A 14,126-nucleotide genomic window follows, 5' to 3' on the forward strand; every position below is an offset into this window, starting at 1 on the left:
GGTGGTGGACACCGGAAGTAAGGGATGCCGTCAAGCTGAAGAAGGAGTCCTATCGGGCCTTGTTGGCTCATGGGACTCCTGAATGGTACTGGCGGGTCAAGCGCGCTGCAGCCCGTGTGGTCACAGAGGCAAAAACTCGGAGCTGGGAGGAGTTCGGGGAGGCTATGGAGGAGGACTATCAGACGGCCTCAAGGAAATTCTGGCAAACCGTCCGGCGCCTCAGGAGGGGGAAGCAGTTCTTCACCAACACTGTTTACAGTGCGGGGGGAGAGCTGTTGACCTCGACTGGGGACGTTGTCCGGCGTTGGAAGGAATACTTTGAGGATCTCCTCAATCCCACCATCACGTCTTCCGAGGAGGAAGCCGAGGCTGGGGACTGGTGGCAAGGCTCCAGGGGTGAATGAGATCCGTCCCGATTATCTTAAGTCTCTGGACGTTGTGGGGCTGTCTTGGCTGACATGCCTCTTCAACATCGTGTGGCGGTCGGGGACAGTACCTCTGGACTGGCAAACCGGGGTGGTGATCCCTCTGCATAAGAAGGGGGACTGGAGGGTGTGTTCCAACTACAGGGGAATCACACTCCTCAGCCTCCCCGGTAAAGTCTATGCCAGGGTACTGGAGAGGAGAATGCGGCCGATAGTCGAACCTCGGATTCAGGAGGAGCAGTGTGGTTTTCGTCCTGGCCGTGGAACACTGGACCAGCTCTACACTCTCCATCGGGTGCTTGAGGGTTCATGGGAGTCTGCCCAACCAGTCCACATGTGCTTTGTGGATTTGGAGAAAGCATTCGACCATGTTCCTCGTGGTGTCCTGTGGGGGGTGCTCTGGGAGTATGGGGTCCGGGGCTCTTTGCTAAGGGCTGTTCGGTCCCTGTATGACCAGAGCAGGAGCTGTGTTCGCATTGCTGGCAGTAAGTCAGACCTGTTCCCGGTGCATGTTGGACTCCACCAGGGCTGTCCTTTGTCACCAGTTCTGTTCATTGTATTTATGGACAGAATTTCTAGGCGCAGTCAGGGGCCGGAGGGGGTCCAGTTTGGGGACCACAGGATCTCATCTCTGCTGTTCGCAGATGATGTTGTCTTGTTGGCTCCATCGAATCAGGACCTACAATGTGCACTGGGGCGGTTTGCAGCCGAGTGTGAAGTGGCTGGGATGTGAATCAGCTCTTCCAAGTCCGAGGTCATGGTTCTCGACCGGAAAAAAGGTGGCTTGCCCTCTCCGGGTGGGTGGGGAGTCTCTGCCTCAAGTGGAGGAGTTCAAGTATCTCGGGGTCTTGTTCACGAGTGAGGGGAGGATGGAGCGTGAGATTAACAGGCGGATCGGTGCAGTGTCTGCAGTGATGCGGCCGCTGTATAGGACCGTTGTGGTGAAGAGGGAGCTGAGCTGAAAGGTGAAGCTCTCGATTTATCGGTCAATCTTCATTCCTACTCTCACCTATGGTCATGAGCTCTGGGTAATGACCGAAAGGACAAGCGCTCGAAATGAGTTTCCTTCATAGGGTGGCTGGGTGCTCCCTTAGAGATAGGATGAGGAGCTCAGTCACACGGGAGGAGCTTGGAGTAGAGCCGCTGCTCCTCCACGTCGAGAGAAGCCAGTTGAGGTGGCTCGTGCATCTGATCCGGATGCCTCCTGGGCGTCTCCCTCGGGAGCTGGAGGACGTGTCTGGGGTGAAGGAAGTCTGGGAGTCCCTGCTTAGGCTGCTGCCCCCGCGACCTGGCCCCGGATAAGCGGAAGAAAATGGATGGAAACTGTGTCTCAGATCACATGGCCCTGACCTGTGGGGTGCCTCAGGGGTCAGTCCTGGGCCCCCTGTTGTTCAATCTCTACATGCTGCCATTAGGCCAGTTAATAAGGAGCAATAATGTGTCCTACCACAATTATGCAGATGACTCTCAGATCGATGTCTCACTCGCAGCAGAAAACTATGGACCAGTGGACTCACTTTGTCACTGCATCCACCAGATCAGTGAGTGGATGCAAAACAACTTTCTCCAGCTAAACTCTGACAAGACTGAAGTCATGGAGTTTGATCCACAGAAACAAAGAGACAGTGTGAGCTGTCACCTCCAGTCTCTCTCTCTAAAACCTTCAAATCAGGCAAGAAATCTAGGGGTAATAATGGAATCAGACTTGAACTTTAACAGTAACATCAAATCAATAACATCTGCAGCCTTTTACCATCTAAAAAACATCGCAAAAATCAAAGGTTTACTGTCTAAAGCAGACTTATCCATGCGTTTGTCTCCAGTAGGTTAGATTACTGTAATGGTCTGCTTACTGTCCTCTCCAAATGAGCTGTGAGACAGCTGCAGTACATTCAGAACGCTGCAGCTCGGGTCCTTACTCGAACTAAGAAGTACGAGCACATAAGTCCTGTGCTCAGGTCTCTGCACCGGCTTCCTGTGGCTCAGAGAATAGACTTTAAAGCAGCTCTGCTTGTGTACAAGTGTCTCCATGGCCGAGCACCAAAGTACATCTCTGACATGTTAGTGCCATATGAACCATCTCGCACTCTGAGGACCTCAGGGACCTGCCTCCTGCTGGTGCCCAGAGTCAGGACTAAACAAGGGGAGTCAGCATTTCAGGTTCACGCAGCTAAAACCTGGAACAGTTTTCCTGAACATGTGAGACAAGCCTCTTCTTTGACGCTGTTTAAATCCAGGCTCAAAACGGTTCTGTTTCACTGTGCATATGACTGAAAGGTTTTCATTCCGCACTCTTCTTTCTAATTTATGTCTCTCTTTTTGATTTTTAATCGTTATTATTATTTATGTTTTGATTTGTTTTTATTGTGATTTTAATGTATTTCTTATTCTGTAAAGCACTTTGAATTACTTTGTGTACGAATTGTGCTATACAAATAAACTTGCCTTGCCTTGCCTTAACAATTACTTACAGTTAAATCCGCGGACAGTAGGTGGGTGTTGCTTATTTCCACTCAGGTCCTGCTAACGGCTGATACGTCAATGGGGCATCCGCGCAGCGAATCTGAACCGGTTTAGCTGCGGATCCGTTCATTGATAGTACAAATCGAACAAGTGTTGTGTTAAAAGTATGTTCACAGTGCTGATATATGATGATTTAGCCACATATCCTCACTGTAACAGCAGGCTGCCCAAAGGATAGGGTTAGCAGCAGTCATAAAGCAAATACGGAACAAATATGCAGTAGATCCGCAAAGTGGACTTTGTGGGGCGGATTTGTCTGACCGAATGCGGATCCGCTGCGGATCCCAAAGCTATCAGGGGAGTTGGCAAACGCGAGGACCGATCATTGCCGCTTGCAGCTATATCTGTTAATGTTTTTAAGACCTGTATTAATAAATGACACTCGTATAAAGGCTACATGCATAGAAAAATAAAGTTACCCTACAAAACTATGTCAGGCGCGTGCTCGTTAAATTTGCGCCACTGGAATAATCGTACTACAACTCCCAGCATTCCTTGCGAACAGCTGAACCTGGACGGAACGACATGCACAAGGATTCCAGGGGGGTTCGCTGAAAATGCATCTTTACCGAAAGACACATGTTTACCCCAAAATATATATTACTGTTGGCTGAGTCCTAGTGGTGGGTTCAGAAGAAGGGAGCATGAAATGGACTTGACACGGACCAGACCGTCTTTGTATGGCGACATCGGTAAGGAGCTTATAGCATAGCACAGCTTGTATGGTCTCAAAACAGACGAGGACCGCGGTTATAGTTTTTATTGTTGTTAACCCGCTCTCTCAAGTGGTAAGTAAGGCCGTTTTCAATCCAAATTAGCTGTGTGTAGTGTATGTACTGTACTGTATGGATGAACTACCACGCAATTGTAATTTTTAAGTTAAAATGAATAATAATTGTCTTGTTTGAACGCATGGTGATTGCTCAGCATCCTTCTGCGCACACAGAGGATATGGGGGACCTTCCATGTAGGCTCAATTAATTTAATTACAATGTCGTAATAAGCTATTGTTTGGTTACACATTACTTCAAGGACCATCATTGCTCCCGTTTTTGAACTGAGGCACACATGGATGAAGAGCAAGTCAATTGAGAAAATCATAGTCATAAATAAAATTATAGATCAATAGGTTACTCTTTGCTTCAAATATTTCCAGCCCATGGACTTGGATTCTGGACAGACCGGTCAGCTGTACATGAAGCTGCAGCCCAGGGCAGAGTTGTCCAGCTGCAGCAGCTAATCGAGGATGGGGCAGCGGTCAACATTGTGTCTGTGGACTCCATCACTCCTTTACACGAAGCGTGCATACAAGGACAGACCCAGTGTGTTAAACTGCTGCTGGCCGCTGGGGCACAAGTATGCTTAGTTTGTAATTCACCTAGTTTTCTGTTCTATATTACGCAAAACTGACTCTTGTGAGCTTTAAGCCACATTAGAATGCTGTGACATCATCAAAAACATATTTGGAGTTGTGTTTTGTTTCATTCACACATGTTTGATTAACCTTTTATTAGTCTGTCCACACCTACAAAGCTCAGAATGCTCTGTTCCACCTCATGATGTCATGATTTGGAAGTTTTCAAATTAACAGGCTACCTTTTACCTTTAGATAGGTAGAGACTGGCTGAAATTATCCAAATGATTCTAGTGAAGGAGTTTAAAAAGACAGTACAGCGCTTCTTGTATTACTACATGACATCAGAAGTTGGAAAGTGGAGTGTTTTCCGTTACAGAAAAGAAGTAAATATTCACAGTTTATGCGTTAAACATGTCTGAATGAAACAAAACTAAACTCCAGGTATGTTTCTGATGAGGATATAACATAATATAGATCAGAAAATAGCATAATATTTTAAACACCATTGGTGAAATGTGGTTAAACTGAAACCTGTGTATGCTGTTAGGTGGATGCCCGTAACATTGATGGTAGTACTCCGCTGTGCGACGCTTGTGCCGCAGGGAGCCTGGAGTGTGTCAAACTACTGTTAGAGTATGGGGCAACAGTCAACCCTCCACTGTTTACCTTCTCACCGCTGCACGAGGCCTGCATGGGAGGTGTGTCCTATCACATGTGACTTTTCCAGGAATGTTCTCAGTATTTGACCTGTTTTTGTTCAGGTCATTTAGCTTCAAACCTATCTATAAACACAATTCAACTCAACATTTTCTATCAGCTCAAAAAGAACATACTGTAAATCAGATCTAAAATGTAACAAAGTAAATTATCAAATTAAAACAGTTAACTTCAAGCCGGAGTTCCTAATTCTCAAAAAAAAAAAAAAAAAGTTTTATAATCAAATGAGTCAAAACTGTGTGTGTTTGGGGGGAACTTTCATATTTTTTATAAGACTTGCTCAATGACTTCTGTTTTTTTAGGTAACTCAGACTGTGTTCAGATTATGATTGACCAGGGAGCTTTGATGGAGGCACATGACTGTCACTATGGGACACCTCTTCACGTGGCTTGTGCCAGGCAGCATTATGACTGCGTTAAAGTCCTTCTTAATGCAGGTGAGTAGTCTTCTTTGGACACTGATAGACCTGTGGAGGTATGCAATATTTATTTGTGCATTTAATAGTATTTTTTTTTTCTTCTGGACATGGTTAAAATGTAAACACAAATATGAAGTAAAACTTGTTGAGATTTTCCTCAAATAGTTTAGATATAATATGAAAAAAATATGGGAACAATTGTGATTAAGCTACTAAAATAGAATAAGAAAATCAGAAAGTTAAGCATGATGTAAACAAATAGCTAAAATCAGCTGAATGTAGATATATTTTTTTTTCTTATTCTTCAGGTGCAAATGTGAATGCAGCTAAACTCCATGAGACTGCCCTTCACCATGCAGCCAAAGTGAAAAACACCAGTTTAATAGAGCTACTGGTGGAGTTTGGAGGAAATGTTTATGCCAGAGACAACATGAACAAAAAACCCATAGACTACACAAGTCGTGGCTCTCCTTCTTATTGCTGCCTTGAGTTTTATGAGAGTAAGTTTACAAGCATGCACTCACAGCACGATTATAAAGGCTGATTGTGTTATCTCTTTTTTTTCTTATCTTAGACACACCACTGACCCTGCAGCAGCTTTCCAGGGTCACTCTACGCAGAGCACTGGGAACAAAGGCACATGATGTTGTATCAAAGTTGGGCTTGCCCAGTCGAATCATTAATTTTCTTTGTTATGCGCAGCCTCCAGTTTTTGAACTTTAGCACTTTAAATATTGGTTTAGATGCCCTGTTATGATAAAGCTACACATTAATGATGATACTTAATCAACTTAAGTTTAAGCGTTGATTGGTTATTTAAATATTGTTTTATTCCAATAAGTGAATGGTATCAGTATTTTACTCTGTATGTTTATGTTTTAATTTGTCACTATGTTCATTTTCTATAAAAAGTAACTTATTGTGTGCGTTAAAATTATGTCATGCATGCTTGGACCTCCAATGTGTCTTTATGTTCTTTGCTTCACTGTGTCTCACAAGACACTTGATTTCTGCAGATGACCCTCAAGCGGTTTCCTGAACAAACATTGCATCACACCAAGTTATTGACAGAAAAAGGAAGTAACAGACCACAGAACATTTAAAACATCAGTTTGCAATTATTCAGTTAAATCATACTCTTGACAACTTGACATGTACAAACTAATGATTTTTATTTTTCTGTGTCACATTTGTGTTGGCCATTTTTCAGTTTACAATTTCTGAATCAGAGCATTTTTCTTTTCATACATTATTGATCCCAAAGCACAAAGTAGAAATAGCACTGCCATTTGACTATTAAAAAAGTATGAATGGAGGCAGTAACATGTTGTAAAACAAGCAAACATATAAATCCCTAATTGACACGTGTAAACATAAGCAGACATCACAAAAGCACATTTTGTAAACTAAATACACTGTTTGCATGAAATTTAAGACTTGGACGGAAACCTTTGCAGAAGCTTTTGTCAGTGCAGCTACAGGCAACAAAATAAAACCAGCAGTGGTTGAAAATCACACGAGACTCATGTAAGGTTTAGTTTGTTTGAAAGGGCTCATTCTTAAACTCAACATACAAGTCTAGACTCCTGTTTCCTTTCTCTTTGCAGTGACTTGTGAGCTTTGATCCACTCTGGTTTTTGAGACAGTCTGGGGTCTTAACTTCGGGCCAGAAGTGGGAGGAGGGCTGTTTTCATCCGTTTCTTCTTCACTATCTTTAATAGTGAATGAGGAAGTAGAAGAGCTTCGTTTAGGTGCAATGACCTCATCCTGAGCTTTAGGTGGAGCCCTCTGATGTTGGGCTATGGCAGCGCGCAGGCAGTTTAGCCATTGCTGCTTGTGGTAGATGTCATTGACATGCAGCGTGTGTGACTGGCCATGAGCTGGATCCACGGAGCTCACACGAAAGACATTTTTAGCTTAAAGAAGAAAAAGGAATCATAAATAAGGCCTAGCAGAAGTATTCTGATTTTGTGCCTACTAGTGCCACAACAGCATATAAAAATAAACTTCCAAGTCATAGACTGCATTAATGGACAAAAATCTAAGTTGTTGCTTTTTGCAAAGTTAACTTTTTTAAAATTATTTTTTAAATCTGTGATACAGTGATTTTTGATTTTTTTTTTATTGTTTTGCATTGTTTAGCGCTTCAGGTTTCTTGTTTTGCAATTCCTCCTTATGTCACATACCTTTTTCGCCAGCCACAAAGGCCCCTCTGAAGGAACCACCCATTCGGATCTCTCCGTCCTGCAGGTCCTCCAGAGCCAGGTCCCGGACTGGGATGGGCTGACGATAAACTTGGAAACAGCTCTTCTCATTTCGAGTCACGGGACGGGTCAAGATCAACAACTCAGAGAACAGGAACACATGCAGTCTCTGGAGAGAATAATAATAATTATCAGCATTTTATTTTTTTCTATACGTACAAGCAGCTCTTTATCAACAATATAGGTAATAAAATAATGAACACAATCTACAGTATGTTGATTGTTAAATTAACGCAAACTACTAAGTGATAACTGATCTTTAACCCCAAATAAATAAAATGCATTTCTTACCGAGCCACTCTTGTTGCGCAGTTCACCATGACAGAGGAGGGTCTTACAGTCATCTATGACAGGGTCCCGCTGTTTCTCATCCAAATATTCAAGTTTATCTTTGTAATACTGGCACTCGGACTCCCCTTTTCTCACATTTATGTCAGACAATATGTCCTGGATTATGGTTATCTGAAATGTAGATGACCAAAGGGTTTTAAGGGTTTGTTTGTGTATGGACATTCAGAGATTATATATATTCCTGTATTTTCTAAAATTGTGTATCACAGAGAGCCACTAGCCTTGACCTAGATTAGATTTATAAACGGGGTAGAATGTGCACTACCTCCAGAGAAGGAAAAAAGAACCCAGCCTGAGACATAGTAAAAATAAAAGTAACTACTTAAATCCAGTACAGAGGCTAGATTTATGTATGTATGTATTTATGTATGTATGTAAAAAGTACAAAAAATTTTAAATTATAAAATAAATTGTGAACTTACAGCCGTCTCCAGACTGGCCACATCCGGGTGATCAGGAGGAGTGTGTCTGAGTATCTCTCTGAGCAGCAGAGGATATTTGACCAGTCGTGAACGAGGGATGTCCAGGAAGCTCCAAAGGTCTAGTTTTCGGCTGAAAGGGGACTCAAGGCATCGCTGCAGGAAGTCCTGCACTCGCTTATCCTGCTTCTTCATGTCCAGGAGGGCTTTGGCTGCCAGTTGGTTACTGCAGTAGCCTTTGTAAGCATTAAGGCCAGGCAGCTAAGAGTAAATGATCACATTTTTACTTTTTTTGTTTTAGTTATCCCTTAATTGATAGAAACAATACCTTGTAGGTTTATTATGATCAATATACAGCTTTTTCAGAATGCAGTAAACTGATGTTACAAATATTTTATTTTATTGTATTGGTTATTTAACCAGAATTTGTAAGATATTTAAATATAATAATCACCTACAGTCTGGAACTTAACACAACTGATATGTATATCAAAATCTATTTGGGGAAGAGCTTTTTTGTCATTGCAATGATCTCTTTGATTAGAAGTCTATCACCCTCTGCTGGCAACAGCAAAAAGTCACTACTATATAAGATCTTCAAATTATTTGAATGTTGATAAAATAATTGCACTTACCCAGTCTATTACAATCTGTCCAATTTGAGCTACAGTTCCATCAGGACCTGTTCCGTCAGTTAGTTTCATTAAAAGATCTGCAATATAAATTCTTATTACATTATAATTACTCACAGGCACACAAAAACAGTCTCTTAAAAAGTTAAATACCCTGATGTAAAGGGATATACGCATCAAGGTCACCAAATATGTGAGTTAATTCCTCTTCAGTCATGATGGAGAGCTTCAACATGGGATCATGGTATGCCTACATAACAAGACAAGACTTCAGATTTAGAAAAGGCTTATAATTATGATCTACATTTGCTTAAAAGTTGAAATAACCTTTCTAGCAAGTTGAAGATCTTCAATCAGATCTTGTTCTCCCCTATACAGCTCATAGATTGCCTAAAAATAAAAATGTATCTAAATAAAAAATATAAATTTAGAGTTTTTTCATCTTAAGGTTTTAAAGGTCTACTTCTTGTCGTTTGATCTCTTTGGTGGAGAATGTACTCTTCTGATGTACGTCCAGCGTCTCAGACCATAGCGTGCTGTTTCGCCGTTTGGTTGGTGTGGGACCTGCTGCTTTGCTATTCCCTTTGAGCGTCATACCCGGAGACTTGCTGTCACTTCGTAAAGACATAGACTAGTAAAAAAGCAACAACAGACAATTCAAGGTCAGATTTGAACATTTCAGACAAATACATTTTACAATCCAAAATATTTGTTATGTACTTGAATTGTTTGTCCAAAGCGGCGGACTGCTCCATTTTTGGAAGGTGAAATCAAACTGACGAGGGATGAAACCTTGGCTAATGACCTCACGCGTTTGTTGTTTGGTTCCTAAATTAAAATAAATTCACATGTTTTTTATTTCTTATTTAAAACTTACAGTATCAGATTAGAATGATGCACATATTGAAAGATTATATATTTCTGACATAAGCACATAATGTGACCATTGCAATGTGCTTTAATATTGACATTTAACCTCACCTTCAAGTCAAAACTTGACAAACTGACTGTATCATCGTCTTTGTCTTTGCGCTTTCTCTTCTGTGGAAAAATAAAAATTATATATATGTGTATATATATATATATTAGTCAAGTGTAAAGTAAAAACACCAGAACTTACCAGACCAAATTCCCATGGTGTCCCAGGAGTCAGAAATGTGAAGGAACTGCCCCTTTGTAGAACATGTCTATAAATGAAAAAACAAAACAAAATAGTCACTAGTTACTAGTAGTCATAACATATAACTAGTATTGAATAGGGGTGTACAAAAATGCTGAAATATCGATATATAATATTGTTTAATTACATGATACTGTGTTGATATCGTGGGCTGCTGTATCGCTATATTGTCAAAGATTTTTTATTTTTTTGTATATTTTACAAAATTATTTTGTCAAAGAGCTACAGTTGTGTTGCATGTTTAGAGAAAGGAAACTTGTTTATGCAGTACATTAGACATACTCACTGTTTTCAGTAAAATATAGTATAAAGTTAGTGGTTTGTTAAAGACTTTTAATAAAGCCTTTGTTTTTTACTGAAACGTATCAAATCGATTTGACATATACCAAATCAGATCATATGGAATCAAAAGTGTACTGTATCGAAAAATGTATCGTATCGTGGCTTAGGTGAGATATGTATTGTATCGGCAGCTTCTCAATGATACCCAGCCCTAGTAGTGAATAATGAACAATTATATTTTATTACATTTTCTAAGATGCATGCGTCATCCCATCTGTCTGGCCTTCCTCCCCTTAGTAAGAAATGTGTGTCAAACTGACAACAATATGCAACAGTTACAAGGTCTTGGTGGATATCAAGACGTCTCCTCTCTTAATTAGGAATTCAAATAGTGTGTGTGCGTGTCTGAAGGCATAGCTAAATTGTCAAATAAGAAAAGAAACGATAACAACTTGCTGAACTTAAGTAAACGTAAGCACATTTATGGATATGGATTTATGGGTATTTTGAAACCGGATATTTATTGTTTTGAGGCGGATATACTTAAAATGCCTTAAAATAACATTTAATATTTTATTCAAAACAAAATGGAACATTTAAACTAAAAAGCTGCAAAACCCCACAGGCTCTACCCAAGAATTGTGTAGCTTTCCGGTATGTACGCGAATGCATCATTAGACAGTTACCTATGCGTCACAGCTAGCAAAACAAAATGAAAGTAGTTATGTATTTAAAATTCCCTGTTTAAATGTGTAAGCTGACCGGTTATTGAGTGTGTACGTGCTCCCATTTACACATGTACCTACTTCTTTGAGCTGTTTCTCCGGAGCAGTTTGGGGGAAGGATCGGTAACGCTAATGATACTGGTGGTGGACGTCCGCGATGACACTCTACGAAGTCTCTTTTTATTACCCATAGTTCCGCAGATATCCTCGTTTTCTTCCATTTTCATGGAGGCTCGGCTTTGAAATTGGTTGCTGGAGTAAAATAGCGTAAAATAGAGTAAAGATCGACAGTCTAAACGAATAAAAAGGGTCTTGTTTGGTACAAAAGACAGAGAAGAGATCGATGACAACAGAACACACAGCACGGCGGAAGTTTGAATATGGCGGATTCTTGGAAATGGACCAATCAGGAGCGGCCTGTGGGCTCTGTTGCTAGGAGACGATGAGATGGGAGGGGTCAAAAACATTTCAATGGAGTGAATGGGGAAAGACCTTGAATGTGTTCAAATCAATGGTTCAAATGAATACCGTACCAGCGGTGAGTAGTTCATGGTTTTGAGAATTATAATACGCTATAGGAGGTCTTTTAATAGAGATGTTAACGCATTTTTAAATGCACGTGGCTGAATGACCTTTTTATGTGTTAATAAAACTGAAGCCCATGTTAACATTAATTTAATGGTTTCCCATATTAAAAGCTAGATTTAACTGTAACTGGTTATAAGTGTTTTCGAAATAAAGTTGGATTAGGTTGGGTAGTTTGACAGGCATTGACATTAGTTTTTACAATATGGCATCCACAATTGTTTACTTTCTTATTGCAGGTAGCGGGTTGCTGTGTGTGCATTTAAGACTAAAAACTTTTTTTCTTCATACAGTCATACAGATCTCAAGGTAGAACTCACATATAGAGGACACAATGAACTCCCTTAGAGCTTTGTCCTTGATTGAGACATTAAATATGCCATGGGGCTATTTGTTCCGGTATAATCACGGTGCCTGTCACTCACATAAAATACTGGGCCTTACATCAGTGTTCACTCCCTTAATAAAGGCTGGTGAGAGGGGGCCATTTGTAATCACATCCGATGGCTAAGACATGTTTTGTGTCCGCATTTGACATGAATGCTACTCCCTTCTTTTTCCATACTTAGGAATATTTGACTGGACTCTTGTTGACCTGCTCCAATTTGTCAAGCTGCTTATCTATTAACCACTATGGTTTGTGGTTCAATCCCATGCTTCCTCCTTATGTCCTTGGCATGTTACTTACATTACTTCCAGTGTAAGGAGATAATTCTCTATTATCTGATTCATAGAGTTGTCTTTCACAGTTGAAGCTGAAGCATTTCTGCACAGTGAGTGCATCTAAAAATCACTAAAGCATCATGTTACAAATGTTTTAATTACAACAAGACAAATCACAAAAGACACACACATTTTTAATTATCATAATTTATTCTGTTGTTTTTACATTGACCTAGAGTAAGTCACCTGGAAGACAGGAAGTGCAGTTGTTCAGTGTTGACAAAAGGAGGAGAAATGAAAAACAGGACAGCAGCTGGGACCAGTTTAGTTCCAAACAGAGGAGGGCAGTAGTTTACCCAAACATGACCTAGATTTTTTTCCTGTGGCACCAACATATCATAGTTCACTATTTCATTCATTTACAGTACTGTGCACGTGCTGAGTGTCCACCTCCCAAAACACTGATTTCATATGGTGCTAGAGACCATATTCAAACATCTATGTCACCAAAAGAAATCAGTTTCTGGGGGCAGGAATTAAATTTATTGCATGTTATGTTATGTTTAATACCTTTAATTGTACTCTTCTTCCAACTTTTGAATCAGCCAATGCCAGACTACTATACTCAGATCTCCTACCCACAGTATATAGAACATTCTTAATTTGAAAGTTTATTTCCAAAGTGCTGCACAAAAATATTATCTCTACCTATAATATAATTACACATTTAATGTGTTTGTTAGCACTTATATTATAAATCAGTATTTGGTGATGTCAATAATTGGGCTGTTTCTTGTTACACTGCTGGAGCTGACCCCGTGGTGGAGGAAATCCTACAGTGAGGCAGAGTTCAGGGAGATATTTTGGAAACTGGGTCGTCAGCGAAACCTGCAGGAAACTCCTCTGTGTGTGCGGCCGCTCCACTTACCTCCAGTTTGTCCTGCAGCCCTCTGCTGTGGAGCACCATCATTACTGCAGTACATCAGGCAGAGAGAGGTGAGTTAGTGCACGGGAAAGTCAAACTGAGAAGCACTCACAGACCACAGCCAAGGCACTTGTCCCATCTTGGAATTAATAATGACAGACTTGAATCTGTCTCTTAACCTAAATCATGTTTTAATAGCAGTATGAAAAAAACCCGACAAGAGTAAATTATAATATAGAAAACAATACAACTAATAAATGAGGAGACACATTTTGTTTTAATTATGTAACGTGAAAGTGTAGGCTATTTACAGTGCCCTGCAGCTCTGACTCATGTTTAGTCCCATGTGGATCAATTTAAGTGTTACATGTTTATGACACATGGATAATCACAACACCTCTTCCCCATAAATGTCCATATAAGGTAAAGGGTTACACACACAAAAAAATAATAATAATAAGAGTTTATATATATATGTATATATATATATATATATGTATATATATATATATGTGTATATGTATATATATATATATATATATATATATATATATATATATATATATATATATATATATATATATATATATATATATATATATATATATATATATATATAGTATTATTTCCCTAAACAAACCTCCTTGTCAAAGACTTGA

At 40.2% G+C, this 14,126-nt stretch overlaps 2 protein-coding genes across 2 annotated transcripts; one reads left to right on the top strand and one right to left on the bottom strand.

Moving 5' to 3' along the window:
* Positions 1–766: 766 nt before the first annotated feature.
* Positions 767–6,387, top strand: asb13b (ankyrin repeat and SOCS box containing 13b). Its single transcript, XM_020935226.2, has 6 exons — positions 767–3,640; positions 4,105–4,304; positions 4,853–5,003; positions 5,325–5,459; positions 5,750–5,941; positions 6,016–6,387. Exons 1-6 carry the CDS (start codon positions 3,346–3,348, stop codon positions 6,162–6,164), a joined length of 1,122 nt encoding a protein of 373 aa, XP_020790885.2. The 5' UTR covers positions 767–3,345; the 3' UTR covers positions 6,165–6,387.
* Positions 6,388–6,592: 205 nt separating this feature from the next.
* Positions 6,593–13,895, bottom strand: LOC110169393 (neuroepithelial cell-transforming gene 1 protein-like). Its single transcript, XM_020934928.2, has 12 exons — positions 11,376–13,895; positions 10,228–10,294; positions 10,089–10,148; positions 9,828–9,935; positions 9,571–9,738; positions 9,435–9,497; positions 9,261–9,357; positions 9,111–9,187; positions 8,479–8,736; positions 7,997–8,167; positions 7,628–7,814; positions 6,593–7,357 (listed from the first exon to the last, which is right to left on the bottom strand). Exons 1-12 carry the CDS (start codon positions 11,759–11,761, stop codon positions 7,020–7,022), a joined length of 1,980 nt encoding a protein of 659 aa, XP_020790587.2. The 5' UTR covers positions 11,762–13,895; the 3' UTR covers positions 6,593–7,019.
* Positions 13,896–14,126: the final 231 nt, after the last annotated feature.

Source organism: Boleophthalmus pectinirostris, unplaced genomic scaffold, assembly GCF_026225935.1.
Source record: "Boleophthalmus pectinirostris isolate CB_2022bp ecotype Guang Dong unplaced genomic scaffold, ASM2622593v1 HiC_scaffold_2, whole genome shotgun sequence".
NCBI classification, from domain to species: Eukaryota; Metazoa; Chordata; class Actinopteri; order Gobiiformes; family Gobiidae; genus Boleophthalmus; species Boleophthalmus pectinirostris.